This window comes from Gavialis gangeticus, unplaced genomic scaffold, assembly GCF_001723915.1.
Source record: "Gavialis gangeticus isolate Ggan-Ray unplaced genomic scaffold, GavGan_comp1, whole genome shotgun sequence".
Taxonomy (NCBI): domain Eukaryota; kingdom Metazoa; phylum Chordata; order Crocodylia; family Gavialidae; genus Gavialis; species Gavialis gangeticus.
In genome coordinates, this window is record NW_017729033.1 from 73,492,177 (window position 1) to 73,504,957 (window position 12,781).

General features: G+C 42.1%; 2 protein-coding genes across 3 annotated transcripts in view; one reads left to right on the top strand and one right to left on the bottom strand.

Annotated features, from left to right (window-relative positions):
- KIAA1211 (KIAA1211 ortholog) overlaps positions 1 to 12,781 on the top strand; it is a 102,982-nt gene that overhangs the window by 44,208 nt on the left and 45,993 nt on the right. For both annotated transcript variants that reach the window (XM_019526033.1, XM_019526031.1), the window contains exon 2: positions 9,574 to 9,709. In XM_019526033.1, coding sequence (XP_019381578.1) covers positions 9,590 to 9,709 — 120 coding nt within the window. In that variant the 5' untranslated portion in view covers positions 9,574 to 9,589. The remainder of the gene's footprint in view (positions 1 to 9,573; positions 9,710 to 12,781) is intronic.
- AASDH (aminoadipate-semialdehyde dehydrogenase) overlaps positions 1 to 12,781 on the bottom strand; it is a 139,865-nt gene that overhangs the window by 43,944 nt on the left and 83,140 nt on the right. The gene's annotated exons all lie outside the window — the stretch shown is intronic.

Genomic DNA, 12,781 nt, shown 5'->3' on the forward strand with positions numbered 1-12,781 from the left:
GCAGCAGCTCTGCAGAAAAGGACCTGGGGGTTGCAAAGGACAATAAGCTGAATATGAGCCAGCAGTGTGCCTTCATTGCCAAGAAGGCTAACGGCATACCGGGCTGCTTGGTAGGTGTTTTGCCAGTAGGTCAAGAGAAGTGATTATTCCACTCTGTTTAGCACTGGTGAAGCTGCATCTGGAGTACTGTTGTCAGTTTTGGGCCCTCCACTACAGAAAGGATGTGGACAAATTGAAGAGAGTCAAGAGGAGTGCAACAAAAATGGTGAGGGGGCTAGGGGACATGACTTATGAGGAAAGACTGAGGGAAGTGGGCTTATTTAGTCTAGAGGAGAGGAGACTGAGGGGGGATTTAATAACAGCCTTCAACTACCTCATGGGGGTTTGAAAGAGGATGAAGCTAGACTGTCCTCCATGGTGGCAGATGACAGAACAAGAAGTACCAGTCTCAAGTTTCAGAAAAGGAAGTTTAGGTTAGATATTAGGAAGAATTTTCTTACTAGGGCTAGGGACAGACATTCAAAACCCTGAGCCTAAATTGATTGAATCTTTTCAGGTTAGTCTAACCTGGCTAGGCCAAATCAGTTTGTAACCCAGACAGACATCCCTGAAATGCAGGGACATGCCTGCAGTGGCTCAGGCTAGAAGCTGGGGGGTGCTAGAGCAGTCCTTCCTTTGCTTCCACAGGGCAGAGCTGAAGGGAATATGGCCAGGCCGAGCAGACCACTCCGATTATTTCCCCTGTCATGAGCTGCCCCACAGGGAATGTTTATCACCCTTAACTCAGTGTTTGTCTACTCATTACAAAAACAAAGCCTCTCTCCATTAATTAATGGAGCTCTTCTTAAACAGCTCTTCCAAGGAAGGGCATTAAGCTACCCGCTGATTAGGTCCAAGAAGCCTGTCTGCCTCTGCCCTCTCCCACAGCACGGACCTTAGCCAGCATGTGGTCTGCTAGTTAATGTTGAGGTGTCTGTGTAAGGCAGAGGGGCGGGGGAATAATCACTGCTTAGCAGGGGGAAGTCAGGCAGATGCTCTGTGCCTGTAAGTCTCTGCCAAACTCCAGCCAGGGAGCAGAGGAAAGGGGCCAGCCTTGCTGTGGACCACAGAGCCCTGCTCAGCCCAGAGAACATGCTGGGGGTGTATCTGGTTTATCTTAAACCAGCAAGGGGTCTGGGACATACATTGCATAAACTAGGTTGAGCTAAATCAGTTAAGTCTGATACTACATTCAACCAGGTTTATCTCAAACCTGTTTCAGCCATTTTTAAACTGGTTTATGTGCACTGAACATCTCTTCTGTTACAAGTTTAAACTAGCTTCTGATCACTTAAACTGGTTTATGTGTAATGTCTGTCCCTAGCCCATGAGGGTAGTAAAACACTGGAACAGGTTACCCAGAGAGGTGGTGGAAGCTGCATCCTTGGAAGTTTTCAAAACCCGGCTAGACAAAGCCTTGGCTGGGATGATCTAGCTGGGGATGGTTCTGCTTTGAGCAGGGGGTTGGACTAGATGACCTCCTGTCTTCCCTTCCAACCTTAACTTTCTTATGATTCTAGGAAAGCACATAGCATAGTCTAAAGGAAAATATAAACAAAGCCGATAATAAACATAGGTTTGCTCATCAGATCCACTAGGCCTACATAGTTTCTAGCCTAGTGTTTTCTGTGCCATTCCAGAACCAAATGTCTCTGTCTTCTGACTTTTCTCCAGAACAGAATATTTTGTAAGTAAATTGATGCCCTTGTGCTCTTCTGCTGTGAGCTGCCTGTTTGGTGACACCCAGTTCTTTAGCCTGTGTTTCTGTAGTGGCCACCTCAACTGAAAACAGGTTTGAGACCTGCTTGGGCTTATCACATTTTGAAATCAGGCAACACAAAATCTTGTGGGTCTACAGGAAAATGTTCTTAACTAATCACATCCAATAGTTTTTTATTGTGGCAACTCTTGAGTGTTACAAGCGATGAATATTTACATTTTCCATAAACATGGGGACTGAAGAACTAAATTTTAAGCGCATTAGAGCTTACAAAAAATGAGACAACAGCTCCATGCCTTCCCAGAGACAAAGCTCAAAACATGGTTTAAGTGATATAGGTGCCTTCTGCAGTCCTTGTGCACTGGGTTAAAATTTGTTCTGCTGTGCATTGACAGAAATTCTGTAGAAAGGGAAACTTGCATAGCCCCTCTTGACTGTTTCTAGCAAGTTCATGGTAGCCATGCTGGTTTTGAGGGAATAAAGGAGAGTTAATGGCTGGTTATGTCTTGTGCTAGCCCCTCTGCAAAGGAATAAACTTGGTTCTTTTTTCTGGTCTCTTTTGCAACACACCTAAATTTCCAGTAATGGAAATTAGTCTCTCAAAGACAGCCCACTGGCTGCTACTACCATGCTCTCTCTGCAGAAAAGAGATTTTTCTAGGTACCCCAGATTTTGATGTCTGTGAATGTGAAACTAAATGTCACACACAGGTTATAGAATTTGAATTTGGGATTTCTGAAATGAAAGTCTAGCTACATAAACTTCTGTGCTTTGCTTTTGCTATTTCTATGGAATACAGTGAGAATGTACTGATGCTGAAGCCCCTGATTTGTGTCAAGTGAATTATTTTCTATTTAGTCATCAGATCTCTAACTGAACTAGCAGCATTGTTTCCCTAGATTTTTGTTTTCAAATGCAGCTGAAATGCAGCCAACAATTGCATAAATCTCATAAAAACATCTGCCTTCACATGCTTTCTACCACCCACAATGGCAGAAATCTTATGAGACCAGCTCATGAGACTTCTATACCGCTGTATCCACTTCTTGATGTTAGATCATGCTCGGAGTGTTACATCAAAATCCTAGTTTAAACCTCATCCAGATCTGAACACCACCAATGCAGTATACAAAACGTGTTTCACTTAATTTTAACAACCTTTTATTCTGCTACCCTACCACTATATATTTTATTAAAATAAGCTGTAAGGTTTCAAATTAATCATTTTGTATAAATCATGTTCCTTAATGTAGAGTTCCTGTTCAAATATCTCATCAGTTTGGAGTTGTTAATACTGGGGGTACTGTTTTTTCTAGGGCTTGGATAGATGCTTTTCATTTGTGGTACAGTTCTGAGCTTGAGATTGAAATCTTTCAGCCAGCAGCGTCGGTCAGGGTGTCATTTTATTGTATTTAGTTATCCTTTGTGTAGCATTTGTGTATATTTTGGTACGCCTCTGATAATCTACTGTTTAAAACAGCTGGGTAGGCATAACTAGAGGAGAAGATCTTGTTATCTCCAAAAAGGATCTCTGGCTGGAACAGAGTTTATTGCTTAGACCTCTCTGAAGGTCATCACACCAAATGGCACTGACAATAATTATGTAATGTGAATCCTGAGCACAGACTACTTCTGCAGTTCCTAGAGAAGTCCAGAGCCTGATTAAAAGGAATTTTTTGAAGGGAATAAACTTTTTTGGTACTGCATTCATTAAAGGATTCTAATGATATGCTCTCATCCTTGGACATTTCTATTCCACAACCTGAAAGGAAGCAGACATCAGCCCTACTGCAGGCAGCTTCTCTGCTTCTTTGTCCTATGTCCAAACCAAATGGAAAGCAGCAAAAAATGATAAGAAGACTTTGCTTCTTGTTACCATGATTTCAGCCAGGCTTATGCCATCCTCTAAGCATTTTGAAAATTACAGTGAGAGTTGGCAGGAATTGCTACTGTGGACCCTATAACCCAGTTCCACTCTTTTTGCAGGTTGATTCACTTTCAGCAAGTCTTGAACAAAATTACCACTAACCCTCTGGGTTGTAGAGAACATACAAAAAGATTGTTTGATGCAGTTCAAGGTACTTCATACTTCTCTTCCTCATCTTTTCATGGCCCCTCTTATGATAGGCTATTGCATGGGGAGAGGAATCTTTCCTTATACTTGAAGCAATAGATGTTTTTCTTTAACTCAGAGAGAAAGTTTAATTTCAGTTAATTTGTCTTGAGTCCCCTAAAAAGCAGGAGGTTGGTGTTCCATTATGGACTTGAAAGACTTCAACATCTGTGTCTGCTAGTCCAAGAACATAGTGGGGACTCTGGCATGAGTAATCCTTCCCCTAGATGTTCCAGCCTAGGTTGCAGTTCTTGTATTTTCATACATTGAGTCATCCAGCAAACAGGAAGCACTGAAAGTTCCTAATGGGGTAGTCTCACTTGCAATACAGCGCGCTATATTTGGTTTTGTCAGCAGCCATCAACGTCTTTGCAAAATGTCTGGCCAGCAGAGCAGCATGTTTAGGGAAATAAAGCTATTAGTTTATCCAAATTTCAACAACTGGTTGATGCAGGGAAATTCTTCTTAGCAAGGTCACAGACAGTGTACATCACATTTTTCAGCTCTTCACTCCTTGAAATTCAAGATTAGAAAGGGCAAAGACTTTTTTCAGCCTAGTCAAAAATATATATATACTGTATATCTATATATATGCACATGCACATGTGCACATACATGCACACACACTCGCACTCATCCCATGCCAGTGAAAGTATAGCTACTCAAAAGCAGATTGTATGCTATGTCAGATTTCATAAGTGTAACAGAAAGGACTTATCTAAGGTTACAGGCCACAAGGCCTTGTACACATTTGTGACTCAAGTTTGCTACACTTCATCTTATTTAGTTGCCAGAGTAGGTGAAATTTCCCCCTCTCCTCCCCACATACACTCTGCAGTCCAAGAAGCAAATGTCACATTGACGTAACGGGTTTACATTTCAAAAGGAATCCTATTATTGCTAACTGGAAATCTAGATCAGGTCTGCAAGGGAGTCCCCTTTTCTCCATCTCTTTATGCAAAGACACCAATAATGGATGCTTCTATCTTCAATGGGGAGGTCATCCAGACCATCACAAAAGTAAAGGACTGTGGCCCCGGGCAGGGACCAGATTACATATGTTGACTTGGAACGATTTGACTGAAGTATGTTTCATTTCTCCCATACATCTAGGGCATGAGCAATCAGGTAATGATGGACAATACCACAGCAGTGTTTTACATAGAACTGCTGAACTTCTTAAACCTCTGAATGCTGGTAGCTGCAACATGAAAGAAGCAGGGAGTGAAATATTCTGGAAATGCTCTGTTTGTCCTCTCCCTCAGCATCCATACTAAGCCATCAAGTGAAGCAGGCCTATTTCTTGGGCTATGACAGTGGGCCTACAAGGGGGCTACCCTCCCCAGTGGCTAGAGGGAGGTCAGTAAGTGAATCACAAATAATTTCTTGGGACAAAAATGACAAAACTGAAATGGGAGTAAAGTTTACAGGGTGCCAAAGGACACTAAGCAGGGAACCCTGGTTGACCAAAGTCAACACTCATTGCTGTTCAAAGGCAACTAAGGAGTCGTGTGCCACCCAATGAAACTCTGCTTGGATGCTGGGCTAGACAGACCTGTGGTTTGACCCAGTGTATAGCAATTCTGATATAAACAAATAGGGAAGAGTCAGTTTGACTTCTCAATGTCAATAAATTATCTTCCTGTCAAAAGGAAGATAATTTATGGGTCATCAAGGGGTATATTGTAGCTCTCCAGCTATCAGCATTAAAACACAGACTTGCACTACATACAGGCAGAACATCATTAAACATTATTCATAATATAGACATTTAGAAACTCAATATTATCCTCTATAACAAAGAGAAAGTAAGAGCCTTGAAACTTGGAAGATCTGAAGAGAGAGGAATTATGTGGCAATGAGGTTTCTGGGAAGAGTGAGTGAAAATGAACTTGAAAACTATCTTTGAAAAGGTATCATTCTTGGTGGTAACGTGTTTTCTAACTGAGGAAAGTTTTGTGAAACAGTCTGTAGAGACACCTTATGAAGATTTTTCTGTACAGAGGCTGCTAAATCTTCAAAAACCGTAAGAATGGTAGTGGCACTGAACAAAGCAGTGACACTTACTGTGTCAAGGCTTCTTTTTTTTCCTTGGCAAAGACTGGAAAATGAAACCAAAAAAGGGTCTTGATAAAATGATCTGTCAAACTTGAATTCAGAAAGGTTTTGAAAAAAAAGGCTGAAAGCGAACAAAAAATAGATCCCCTCTGTCCAGCTCGAGTGTTTGGGAATGCACCTTAAAACTGTTTAGAACTAGAACTGGGTTGCAATAATGTATACATAATTTTTAAGTGTATTTGAAACCAGATAGAGATTTCGCTTAGAGCAGAGGTTTTTTTGTTAATCTTGGTTTTATTCTTGGTTTATTCTGTGACCAGACTAACAACCATTTAGTAACCTTCTGACATGTTTAAGCCACAAAATAAAAGCGGGCCATGTGGCGTGGCTCAAAAGAGAGATTGGGAAGTGTATAGTGATCTGTGTTCCCATTATCTGGACTTGTTAGTCAAAAAATAAAGAAAAAGAAAAAGTAACCTTAAGTGCCAACCTTTGAAATTCAACCTGGGCTCTTCCCTTCTCATATATTCACACCTGAATGAAGATTTTACAAGCCAAGTTAGACATCCACATAAGTTCTTGCAAGCTGTTGTCCTCAAATGGCTAAGGATATGCCTGCATGGCACCATGCAGTGCAATATGATATACAAGCTAGGTCTACTCCATGGTATCAGATACCATCAGATGGTGACAGAACTTCTATGTGGAGCATGTTTCTGGCTATTGTCAATTCAAAGAAAGCCAACCAACAACACCTGCCAGAAGCGAGAAACAGAGGGAGGTGTACCAATGTGTTTACTTGTAATCATACCATACTTTGTCAACATTTTGATGAACATTTTTTCAATAAAGAATTTAAATCTGAAAAAAAATCCCTGACCTACCAGAAACATGCTCTTCCCTTGTATATTATCTCTTTGTAAATCTCCCCTTTTCTGGTATCCAGCAGTGGTGTATAAGCATCTTTTACTGCATTTTGCTAATCTAAATAGTAGGGCTGTGCAAAGCTTTGATCCCTGATTCAATTTGGCAAAGATTTGGCGTGATTCATTGGCCAAATCCAAATTAAATCAGAGGACCCTTTAATCTCTCCGAATCAAATCTGAACCCTCCGAATTGATTCAGAGGGATTTGGAAGGATTCAGTGATTCGGACATAGAGACAGCTTTAAATGTGTTTTCCACACACCTCTAGGTAGCAGGGGCTCATGAGTGCTGCAATGCTGGCGTGCATGGAGTGTCCCACAGAAGCACAGGGGGCTCCCCAGTGCGCTTGGCAGCAGACCCAGAAGTGGACCAGAACCACTTCCAGTCAACTTCCGGGTCTGCTGGGGAGCTCCCCTGCACCCCCCCAGCAAGGTGACTGGTGCCTCCTGGGTCTGGGGGAGGCACCCGGGGTCCCCCTGTGGCCAATTGCTGAACCAGGGGCATGAGGGGGGAGGTCCCGGCAGACCCAGAAGTGGATTAGAAGTACTTCCAGTCCACTTCTGGGTTCACTGGCGAGCACGTGGAGGGCCCCCCCACTCCTGTGGGATGCTCCAAGTACCCCAGCATCGCAGCGATCATGAGCCATGTCTGCTACCTCAAGGTATGTAGAAAAAACTTTTAAAGCTGTGTCTATGTCCAAATCACTGATCCTCCAAATTGGCATCAAATCTTCAGATTCAGCCAAATCAAATCGGGGACAGTGATTCAAATCAACTAATCGAATCATTGTCCCTGACAAATCCAAATCAAATAGAGGCCCACTTCGCGCATCCCTACAAAATAGTATGGAATTATGTAGAAAATGCTGCATACCAGTACCGGTGCTTGGTGAGTTAGCTGTTTGCTGAGTTTTTGTCATCATAGTTACACGTGGGTGGTGATTTAAGAATACCATGTGGAATGACAGCATGATGAGTAAGAGGCTTCTGGCTATTTAGACAATGGACTGTAGCAATGCAGTTCTGAAGCATACACCTAAGGTGCACTGATGTCCTCTTTCTGTCTGAATGTGAGACTCATCCCTTCCTATTGTACATAATTCAAACTGCTGTCTGAATCCAAAATTTTAAATTTACCTTTGGGTATATCATAGCTACAGAACAACCAGCAGGAAATAAGGGATTCACATAATGTTTTTAGTCACAGTTCACATGTGTTATCATCATTTACCATGTATGCTAAGTAGCATTCATGTTCTAACGTTATTTCTGAAGTTTTCTATGAAGAAAGAATTATGCCCAGTTTACAGATGGGAGAAAATGAGGTAAAGAGATGCAGTGATTTTATTTTCCAAGACTACAAGCAAATCAGATTTATAATTAAGGACCTTTGGATTCCTTGTCCCCTGATGAAATCATCAGACTACGATTGCATGTAACAACCCACCTCATACTTATTTTTGTCATATCAGGGAAAGTTAGAATTTCAGTGGGCGCAGCTATATGTCACCCTGTGTCACCATAGCGACACATTACGTTGCTGTGCGATGCACTATAGCGATGTAGTGATCATGTGAATCTACACTTGACTGGCAGCTACTTCACCTTAGTGGTACACTAGCAGTGGTGCGATCTCCTGTTTTAGCGCACCACTACAGTGAAATAGCGACTAAAACTAACTGTGCCATGCTTCAGAAATCCAAAAGGAAGTATTAAAGCACGTCACAGTAACAACATTGCCATAGGGCAACATATAGATGCGTTCCCTGATTATGAAGTCTTATTTTATAACTGACCAATGAAAATAATGATTCTGCCTAGTGGTTTTTTATGAACGTCAGTTTTGGTTTTAGTTTGGGAATTTTCACCGTTAACTTTGCTTCAACTTTCTGATTCAAGCAAATCAAACCTAAAAGTTATTTGAAACCATCCTGGTTTGCCTAGTTTTGCATTTACCTGAAATTATAAATTAAAACTGTGCTCAGGCTTTCTTGAGAGGCCTGAGAATTTTCTGATGGCTATGGACCACGTGTACAGTGTGTAATAAAACTAGAGATCAGATGAGTTCCATTGCATTTGAGTTTTCTCTGTTGGCATGTGGCATGTCTCCAATTCTAATAAGTCTCGTTGGAAACAGGAGATACTTTTTCCCTAAACTAACTTGTGGACTATCTTATTTCAAAATAGGGAAGGAAGAATTTGATTTTTCTGTTTTAAAAAGTTTTTTCTTCAATTAAAGGACATTTTTGCTTTTTTACAAAATATTATTGATCACTTCTGAGATAAATAGTTCCTTTTAATGTCGGCGAACCCTGCCTGGTTATATCTCTTGGGCTTGATCAAATTATTTGTGTGACAGTGGTTCAATAAACAAACATTAAGGAGCATTTCATATATAAAATAGGGAGAATGTATATAGTTAAAAAATATACTGCCAGATCACTCTGCTTCTGACTCCATCCTCCCCTCTCTCCCAGAAAGAGAGGGTGTGAATGAATCACTTGTGACAGATGTTAGCCATGCTGCTGAAGTGAGTTACTGGAACTATTGGAACTACTTAAACCCAGTTATAAGACTGTTCCAAGTGCCTTTGTAGACCAAAATAGGGGTCCATAGGGGACCCCATCATAGATGGAAGGGGAATTACTGTAATAATGAATTACAGGAATAATTTGAGCAGCCTTATAAATTAAATACTGTTTCTGAATTGCATTGCAGGTCCTCCAACTATACTATGGGTACTCGAGCTTTTTCCCATGAGAGTATTTTCATACCTGATGGGCGAGCAGAGAGTGAGCAGGCAATCCAAGCTATGTCACAGGACAACATCTTGGGCAAAGTCAAAACCCTTCAGGTAAGATCCCAGAAGCATGTGACTATACAGGTGTAAATGTTCAACGGTGTTGGTTTTATGGATAAGGCCTGTTAAAGTTGGTCATTTTCCAAAAGAACTTAAAGATAGCTTCTAGTTGAGGATTTAACCTTGTAGTCTATGGCCCCAGTTCTGGGGGCAAACTCATGCAGGGAGATCCCTCCAACCATGTGCACAGCCACTGACATAACTGGTATTTGTGGAGAATATGCATTGACCTTACAGTGTTGGAGCCTAAACAGACAACACAGACCAAAAGAGGGGAAAGAATGGGACACAGCATGAGATTTGTTTTTATTTTGATGTAATTATTTTAGTTCTTTTTTTTATTGGGCCTTGCTCTTGGTAGAGTTTGATTGCTCTTGTACCACAATGTTCCAGGAAATGTACAAGAGGCAAGGGTTTATTTGTGGTATCTTTTATTAGGCCAACTGTATAGTTGGGAGAGAGATTGGACAAGCTTCAGGTTTGGGAAAGAAGCCTATACAGTTGGTCCAATAAATTATATCATAAAAAGAACTGCCTCTTGCTTTTAGTCCTATAACTTGTGAACTTTGCTTCTTAGTTTGTTTATACACGTCTCCCCTTTTTAAAATAAAATGCATTAGACCGTCTACAGAAGGTAGAAATATTGAATCCCTTCAATATTTCCCTTCAAGCCCTAATGTCTATGAAATCTATGAAATAAACAAGTCATCATACAAACTTGTGCATGTATTATAAAATCAAATGCAGTACTGCAAGACTCCATTGGAGCAACCCTCAAAACAGAAAACTAATCAATAAAAAAGAAAATAATTTTCTAAGGGAAAAAAGCATTTGAATTCTGAGAACACAACAGACTGTGCAACGGCTAAAAAGATTATTGTATTATGAAAATAAAGCCTTGTCAGTGTCATTTTTAAGTTTTACCTCTCAATGCAAAAGGAACATAAGAGTAAAAAGACTTCTGCATAGAGACCCCTGAACTGGTTGAGTTGGGGCCAGATTACTACTAGTGCTTTAGAGGTGAAACTCCCTATATCCTGTTACTGATCAATATCCCTCTCCCTCCACCTTCCTTTTCCCATGACCATGCATTTCTGATTAAATAATGAAAGAATCAATAATCATTTGTCTACCAGAGGAAATTTACCACTACAATTATTTACTACAGCAGCAGAACTCCCTGTGTGGACAATTATTCTGGAATCTAGGGACAAATTAAAATGAAAAAAGGCACCTAAGAAGTTACATTGGTATAACATGGATTATAATGGATAACAAACTGCATATACACAGCTGTTATAGATTGTCTAGATCAGGAGTTGTCATCCAGGGGTACGCATACCCCTGGGGGTACTTGGGCCGGTCCTAAGGGGTACACGGGGGCAGACAGGGTTGGAGTGCCACTGCTGCCCTCACCCCACCCTGGCCCTGCTCCTGGGAGGCGGCAGTGCTCCATCCCTGCCTGCCTGCACGCTGTCCCTGAATCCCCACTCGGCATCCTGCTGTGCGTTCCCCCCACCCCCTCATAGATTTCATAGACACTAGGGCTGGACGGGACCTCGGAAGATCAAGTCCAGCCCCCTGCCCCAGGGGCAGGAAGTCAGCTGGGGTCAAAGGATCCCAGCAAGATAAACATCCAAATGTCTCTTGAAGGAGTCCAGAGTAGGTGCTTGCACCACCTCTATCGGCAGGCTGTTCCAAGCCTTGGGGGCTCAGACAGTAAAGAAGTCCTTCCTTATGTCCACCCTGAAACGGTCTTAGAGAAGTTTATGACTGCTTGACCTCATCATCCCTTGGGGGGCTCTGGTGAACAAATGTTCCCCCAGATTCTGGTGACCACCCCTGAGCCGGCACTTTTCCAGGGTGTAGAGTCACATGGCTCTCAGCCTCTCATCGTAAGGTCTGTTTTCCTGACCTCTGATCATGCATGTGGCTCTCCTCTGGACTCTCTCAAGCTTCTCCACATCCCTTTTAAATTGTGGAGCCCAGAATTGGATGCAGTACTCCAGCTGTGGCTTCACCAAGACCGAGTACAGCAGGAGGATGACATCCTGGGATTTGCTAGAGAAGCATCTATGGATAAAAGCCAGAGTTTTGCTCTCTTTACCAGCTGCAACATCACATTGGTGGCTCATATTCGTCTTGTGGTCAATCATGACCCCAAATTGCATAAGTAATTAAATGAGCATTGCAAACAAATGTAAGAAAATAAATATTTGGATTGAAGGAAAAACATCACTAGGCAGTTCTCGTGAGACTTTCCGTCAAGTGAAGAGTTCTTTAGCTGAACTCTGCTACAGACTGCTATCTGCACCCATTTTTTAACTGACTTCTGTCACTTTTTGGATCCAACTCAAACTCTAAGCCATAGGGATGGTAGTGTTTTTGTAGGGATATTGATGCATGGTATGTGCCTAGAATGGGAGCAAAATTTTGGATGGAAGAAAGCTGGGGTCCACTCTGGGCCCACCTCTAGTTAAACTGGAAACTTTTCAGTGGCATTTCCTATGCAAACATGAAGAGGGCTTTGAAAAAAGCTGTTGTAATATACCTCAGGTGCAAGCTAACATGCAGAAATCTGATTTTATTTTTATTACTGCAATTATAATTTTATTACCACAACTATGAAACACTATAAATAACAATCTGATGTAAAAATTCAGTCACATAACCTCATAGGGTGCATCCAGATGAGTGCAAACATGCCTCCTGCAGCATCTTGGACTCTTTTCAGATGCTGCAAGACGCATGCTGGGACCAAAAAAACATCTCCTGTGCTGCAAATCTGCAGTGCAGGCTCAAAATTTGATACTTTGAGATCCAGGTAACAAAATACACCCTGGGGGAGAAAAAGCAGGGCAAGGCATGGTCCTGGACTGTGCCCTGAGGCAACCAGAGGCTCAGTCTTCCAGGGATGTTCTGGTAGCCAGCCAGAGCATCTCTGTGGCTGGCCCTTGCCCCAGTACTGCAGCATGCTTCCTGCCTGTGTGGGGCAAGCAGCGGTGCAGGCTGCAGGGACCTGGACCCAGGCTTTGTGCCAGGTAAGTAGGGGGTGGGGAGGGCTGG